General features: G+C 37.3%; 1 protein-coding gene across 4 annotated transcripts in view; it reads left to right on the top strand.

Moving 5' to 3' along the window:
- The window catches only part of Dhtkd1 (dehydrogenase E1 and transketolase domain containing 1), a 56,195-nt gene extending 49,339 nt beyond the window's left edge, over window positions 1-6,856 (top strand). For all 4 annotated transcript variants that reach the window (XM_048812661.1, XM_048812658.1, XM_048812660.1 and 1 more), the window contains 4 exons: window positions 2,222-2,304; window positions 2,757-2,926; window positions 5,272-5,357; window positions 6,535-6,856. In XM_048812661.1, the coding sequence (XP_048668618.1) occupies window positions 2,222-2,304; window positions 2,757-2,926; window positions 5,272-5,357; window positions 6,535-6,639 (444 nt within the window). In that variant the 3' untranslated portion in view covers window positions 6,640-6,856. The remainder of the gene's footprint in view (window positions 1-2,221; window positions 2,305-2,756; window positions 2,927-5,271; window positions 5,358-6,534) is intronic.
- Window positions 6,857-7,641: the final 785 nt, after the last annotated feature.

Raw genomic sequence — 7,641 nt, forward strand, 5'->3', positions numbered from 1 at the left:
AAAAAAAAAAAAAAAAAAAAAAAAAAAAAAAAAAGAAAGAAAGAGAGAAGGAAAAGAACGAAAGTGAAAAGTTAATGCAACCCCATTTAACACAATTCTTTTGGAAAAGCTCTTTTGACACAGATAGTGTAAGACAATCTTTTTTGTTTTGTCTTGTATTTGGTACTGGGGATTGAACCTAGGGATGCTCTACTACCAAGTTATATCCTCAACCCTTTTTATTTTTTGTTTTGAGACAGGGTCTTGTTAAGTTTCTGAGGGTCTTGCTAAATTGCTGAGGCTGGCCTTAAACTTATGATCCTCCTGTCTCAGCCTCCTAAATCACTGGAATTATAGGCATGCACCACCATACCTGGCTTTTGAAACAATCTTCAAGGGATCAAATCAAAATGTAAAATTACTACAATTTATTATTATTTTTATTTTTTTAAAACTTTTTTAGTTGTTGATTGACCTTTATTTATTTACTTATATGTGGTGCTGAGAATTGAACCCAACGCCTCACACATGTGAGGCAAGCACTCTACCAATTGAGCCACAACCCCATTCCTACAATTTATTTCTAAGAAACATGTATCTGGGATTTTTAAAAAATATCCTTATTTTATTTATTTATTTACTTACTTACTTAATGTGATGCTGAGAATTGAACCCTGTGCCTCACACATTCTAGGCAAGCACTTTACCACTGAGCCACAACCTGAGCCCATGTATCTAGGATTTTTGATCCAACTTTCATTGTATCTCCAAGATTGTCACCTGTTCCTCAAATCATATTATCATAGTGATATTAAATATAACATGTATATTATTAATGGAATTATTAGAAATTTTATCTTTATTTTTTGTAGTGCTAGAGATTGGACCCACAGGAACTTTATCACTGAGTACATCCCCAGCCCTTTCTTTATTTTTCATTTTGAGACAGAGTGTCATTAATTACAGCAGCTGGCTTTGAACTTTCTGTCCTCCTGCTTCAGCCTCCTCAGTCTCTGGAATTACAGGCATGTACGGCTGTGCCCAGTCTGAAATTTTAATTCTTAAAATTATTGTTATTATTAGTTTTGCTATTTCTTGCACTATTGGGGCTTGAACCCATGGGTTCTTTTTTTTTTTTTTAAAGAGAGAGTGAGAGAGGAGAGAGAGAGAGAGAGAATTTTTTAATATTTATTTTTTAGTTATCGGCGGATACAACATGTTTGTTTTGTATGTGGTGCTGAGGATCAAACCCGGGCCGCACGCATACCAGGAGAGCGCGCTACCACTTGAGCCACATCCCCAGCCCACCCATGGGTTCTTTACCACTGATCTACAACCCCTAACCTTTTTTATTTTTTTGAGACAAGGTCTTGCTGAATTGCCCAGACTATCCTTGAATTTGAGATTCTCCTGCTTCAGCCTCCCGAGTAGCTGGGATTATAGACGTATGCTACCTTGGCCAATGAATTCTTTTTTTAAAATTTTCTTTATATATATATATATATAGACTATCCTTGAATTTGAGATTCTCCTGCTTCAGCATCCTGAGTAGCTGGGATTATAGACGTATGCTATCTTGGCCAATGAATTCTTTTTTAAAATTTTCTTTTATATATATATATATGACAGCAGAATGCATTACAATTCTTATTACACATATAGAGCACATCTTTTCATATCTTTGGTTGTATACATAGTATATTCACACCAATTCATGTCTTCATACCTGTACTTTTCATAATAATGATCATCACATTCCACCATCATTAATAACCCCATGCCCCCTCCCTTCCCCTGGCCATTGAATTCTTAAAACTCTGTTGTAGCCCAGTGTGGTGGCACATTCATGTAATCCTAGATACTTGAGATGCTGAGACAGGAGGATTACAAATTCAAGGCCATCCCAAACAATTTAGCAAGACCCTGACTCAAAATAAAACAAAAAGAGTTGTGATGTAGCTCAGTGGTAAAGTGCTTGCCTAGCATATGCGAGGCCCTGGGTTCAATCTTAGTGCTACCAAAAAACCCCCCAAAACAAAACTTATCATGACACCTGTAGTGTGGCATAGACAAAAGGCAATTTTACTTAACTTTAGTCTGATATTTTGGGGAAATATACTGTTTTTGTTAGTTTGTGTGCTTACTCTCAGTTCTAGGCTACTTGTGGGAAAGATCACTTATAAGTGAAAGCTGCATCTCTTTTCCACTAGTTGATACATGTATGGCTTTTTTTCTCCCTTAGGCAGCTGTGTCAACTCTTCAAGAAATGGCACCAGGAACAACATTCAAACCAGTCATTGGTGATTCATCTGTGGATCCAAAAAAGTAATTTAATTGTTTCTCTGTTTTCATACCCTGGGGTAGATGTTCAGTTAGTAGTAAAGTTTAGTTCATGTTGGAGAATCCCAAGTAACTAAAATCTCCTCTACCCTGATATAATTTTATTTTCTTCTATTTTTTTTTGTGGTGCTGGGGATTGAACCCAGGGTCTCACCATGGTACCATGCTGGGCAAGTGTTCTCCCTCTGAGCTCCATCCCCAGACCCTATCCTGAAATAAGTTTTTTTTAAGGCAGTGGAATAGGAGTTAGAGTGTGCATGAAAGAATGAACTTCAGAGGCATTTGTGGCTCAAGAGGATTGCCAGTAACTGACCCCAGTTACCATGCCTCCACAGCTTCATTAGTGAGCCACTGAAGAAATCTAGTCTCCCCTTTCCTCGGACACAATTCTTGGGAGCATTTCTCCCCCATTCTGTTGCTCCTGTTCTCCCCAACAGAGTGAAGACCCTCGTATTCTGCTGTGGTAAGCATTTCTATGCCCTGTTGAAACAAAGAGAATCTTTAGGGACCAAGAAACATGACTTTGCCCTGATACGAATAGAGGAACTCTGCCCTTTCCCATTGGATTCACTACAGCAAGAGATGAGCAAATATACACACGTGAAAGGTAAAGAGTTGTTCTTGTTAGTGTTCTTTGCTTTTTAGTTATATGAAATCTATTCAAACTATTTCAGATTTGAAAAGGTGGTGGGGGAAGTGTGAGTTATTAGAAAATCAAATCTCACCAGGTGCAGCGGTGCATGTCTGTAATCCCGGCAATTTAGGAGCCAGAGGCAGGAGGATGGCAAATTGGAGATCAGCCTCAGCAACTTAGCGAGGTCCTACACAACTTGGTGAGATCCTGTCCCAAAATTTAAAAAAATAAAGAGCTGGGGAAGTAGCTCAGTGGTAAAGTACTCCTGAGCTCAATCCCCAGTTCCAAAAAAAGAAAGAAAAGAAAATCAAATTTCTCGGAGTCTAAGAATATGAAAAAAAGTACTCCTGAGTCAGTGTCTCTCTTGGTGTCCCTCTTAGTTCTGCCCTTCTGTCATCTAAAACTGCTAATTTCTTGAGAGTTTGGGGATTATCAATGCTGTGCTATCATTTGTGAGAAATATATGATAATTAAAAAATACAAGTCAAGGCTGGAATATTTGATGTCTGAATGCATCTTATAGAAATTAATTCCAAATTGATCATGGCCCTAAATGTAAAACTATAGAATTAACAGAAGAAAGTCATTGTGACCTTGGTTAGATGAAAATATCTTAGTTATGACATCAAAACCAATTCCATAAAAGAAAAATTTGGCTTTATCAAAACAAAAAACTTGTATTATAAAAAGCACTGTGAAGAAAATTCAAGTCAAGCCACATGCTGAGAGAAAATATTTGGAAATACATATCTGACAAGACTATCTAGAATATCTAAAGACCTCTTAGAACTCAGTGCTAAGAAACAATCAATTTTTTCTAACTGTACAAAAGCCTTGAAAAGGCACTTTTCCAAAGCACTGGATGACAAACAAGCACTTGAAAAGAGGCTCAATGTCATTAGTGGTAAGGGAAATGAAAATTAAGCCAATATAAGATATGGACATATGGGCTGGGGATGTGGCTCAAGTGGTAGCGCGCTTGCCTGGCATGCGTGTGGCCCGGGTTCAATCCTCAGCACCACATACAAACAAAGATATTGTGTCCGATGAAAAACTAAAAAAAATTAAAAATAAAGAAATAAATTAAAAAAGATATGGACATACACCTGCCAAAATGGCTAAAGTTAAATCAAAATAAAACAACAGACTGATGATATCAAGTGCTGATGAGGATGCAAAGCAGTGGAGCCCCCACTCCCTCGTGATGGGAAAGCAAACTACTGCAGCCACCCTGAAAAATAGTTACTTATAAAGTTAAATGTCAAGGTACCACATGACCCAGCAATCCCACTCCTAGATATTTACCCAGGAGAAATGAAAACACATTCACAGAAAAATCTGTATGTATATGTTGTTGTTGTTATTATTATTATTATTATTAGTTGTGTAGTAGTAGTAGTAGTGGTGTTCAGGATTAAACCCAGGGCCTTGTGCATGTGAGGCAAGCACTCTACCAACTGAGCTATATCCCCAGCCCCCATATACATATGTTTATAGCAGCTTTATTAGTAATTGTTCCAAATAAGAAATAACCAAAATATCATTCATTCAATGCATGAATAAACATAATTTACCCGCAGCAACAATAAACATCTGTACAATATTATACTACCCAACACAAAGAGTGAATATTGCTATACACAAAAACATGTAAAAGTCACAAATGTATAAGCCAGGATGAAAAACCTACATATAATATGATTCCGTTTATATGACATAAAAATGCTTGCTTTTTGCATGATTAAAAAATGTATACAAAACCATATATTCCAGAATTCTATGTTCATTAAGGTGAATTTTTATAATTATGTGTATATACAAATATAAATATACATACAGAAGGAAAAAGACTAGAAGGAACTACACCCAAATAATTTCTTATACGACATTTTGTTATTGTTTTTTGTTTTGTATTGTTTGCAGAGCTGGGGATTGAACTTAGGTCCTTGAGTACACTAGTCAAGTACTCCACCATTGAGCTACACCCCAATCCCATTTATATGACATTTTGGAAAATGTAAAACTCTAGGGATAGAGAAAAGATCCGTGGTTGCCAATGTTTGGGGGTGGAAGGGGGAACTGACTACAAGAGGATAGGATGAGGAAATTTGGGGCACTGGTAGAACCATTTGTATCGTGATTGTGGTTGTGAATGTGTGACTATGTATTTGTCAGAAAAAAATATAAACAATACAATGCCATATTGGAAAAGCACATATTTAATTGAGGTTGGATATCTATTCATACATCTCTCCCCTCCCTGCTTTTGGTATATATGTTTACTTGAGGTGCTAAAATGAATTTTTTTTTTTTTGTAGATATTATATGGAGTCAGGAAGAGCCTCAGAACATGGGTCCATGGTTTTTTGTTGCTCCAAGGTTTGAAAAGCAACTGGCCTGCAAGGTAACAGCTTTCTTGTGGTGTTTTGAGGTGTGTGTGAGTGAAGGCATGTTTTTCCTAGAGAGCTGACAGATGGGCTTATCCCCAGTCCAATTCTTTAAAGATGAACTAAAATAGAAATTCTAATTTTAGACTATTCCCTTGGAAGAAAACACTAACTTGGTGCTCAAAAAGTTTTGGATTTTGGAGTATTTCAGGTTTTGGATTAAGGATGCACAAGGTATAATATCATGTAAATGAAAGTATGATTATTAACTCCCCAAAGTAAAGCCCTTACTTGTTTACTCCCTTTCTCATTAGTTCCCTCAGCCTTTTTAGTCAAAGCCTTGGAGAAGCAGGATAATAGCAGACTAATAGTAGACTTGTTTTATAGTGTGGGACTAGTTGGGTCCCTTTGTGTGCATCTGTAGTCCCAGCTCCTCTAGAGGCTGAGGTGGGAGGATCACTTAAGCCTAGGAGTTCGAGGCCAGTTTGGGCAATATAGTAAGCCGCATCTTGAAACAAAAACTAAAACACCATACACCCAATTAATACTTGTTCAAGGCCCAGTTACAAAGCTGGTATTCATGGAAGGCTGATATACTCCTTGATTTTCCTTAGGAAGGAGAAAACAATGAGACAAGCGATTGTACTTGTTTGTCTTTTATTCTGTTTTGATTGGAACAGAGTTCACTCAAGCTCAAACTACATTCACATGTGAATAGTTCTTTTTTTTTTTTAAGGAGAGAGAGAGAGATAATTTTTTTAATATTTATTTCTTTTTTAGTTCTCGGCAGACACAACATCTTTGTTTGTATGTGCTGCTGAGGATCGAACCCAGGCCGCTCGCATGCCACGCAAGCGCGCTACCGCTTGAGCCACATCCCCAGCCCCTGTAAATAGTTCTAATTAAGGAAACTATAGCTAACAACAAATGATAGTTACTTAAGAATAGGATAAGGGGCAGTGCTTGCCTAGAATGCACATAAGCCCTGGGTTCAATCCCCACCACCATCTCATGCCTAGAATCTGATTGGTTGTTAGTGTTGACATATTTCTTTCTAATCATTCTCTGACTCATTATTTCTCCAGAAAGGTGACTTATGGTTAAATAAGCTAAGAGAAATATATGTACTTTCTTGGGGGAAGTAGGCAGAACTCCAATCAAAATCATTTTATCTCTTCTCTCCTTCAATGACAGCTCCGTCTCGTGAGCCGACCCCCTTTGGCAGCACCTGCAGTAGGAATTGGCACGGTGCACCTGCAGCAGCATGAAGATATCCTCACCAAGACCTTTTCTTGCTGATGTCCTTTGAGAAATCTTACTTCTTTTAAAGCAAACTGTTATAGAAAGGAAGGTCTATTTCCTCTCTTCTCCCCTTTCTTTTAGGTAACATGAAAAATTTGTATTCCTCTGAGATGATGGAATTGATTCAGACAGTTTAATTCGGAATAGGTGGAATAAACAAGGGCATCTATTGTAAACACGTGAATCAAACTAGTAAATTTTATCCTTAAAAGTGTACTTGTGTTATGTTTTGATTAGATGTGAGTTGGAGAACTAGGTCATTAGCTACATGATTCCAGACTCCATTGTCATTAAACATGTAAGACAGGGAAACATGCTTTAGCTACAATTTAAAGCCATGTACAGATGACCTCAAAACTGGATCTTAGTTACTTTTATTTTTTTTTTCCTTTTTTCAAAGTCCTATTACTACCATCATTTTCATTCTGCATTCCTCCAGCCAAAACTAAATTATTCCCAATTTGTGTTCCTCAAGGTTTTATCCATCATCCTTAATCCTGGGTCCTATTAAATACAAACCTCTGGCTATACGATCTTCTAACAGTATACTTTTAAATTAAATAGTTTTAGCTAAATGACATTGATTTGTGGTATATTTTGCCATGATCCCTAACCCCTTAATTGTTCTTATGATATCAGACTTTGGTTTCTGATATGGGGATTTCAGCTCCTGGTTAATCAGTTTTGGTTGTGAAAGTCCCAGATGCAATATATTTATTTGTGGTATTTAAAGAACACTTTAACAGAGGGACCTTCCCAATGTCCTTGGGCATGCTTGGGGATTTCTTATAGATGACCAACTGACTCCCTCCATCTGAAATTACACCTAGTAGTTTTTTCCACAGAAAAGCCCTCTTCACCATGGCTGATTTTAGGACTGTCAGCAAAAGAGTCACTGCAAAAGAGTTCAATGTAGATAAACTTCTTATTTTCGTGTCGCCCTGTATACTTGGCCACTGGCCTAGAAGATAGTAGCACTCCAGGTGCTGGACACCTCCT

The sequence above is a fragment of the Marmota marmota genome, unplaced genomic scaffold, assembly GCF_001458135.2.
Source record: "Marmota marmota marmota unplaced genomic scaffold, marMar, whole genome shotgun sequence".
In the NCBI taxonomy this organism is placed as follows: Eukaryota; Metazoa; Chordata; class Mammalia; order Rodentia; family Sciuridae; genus Marmota; species Marmota marmota.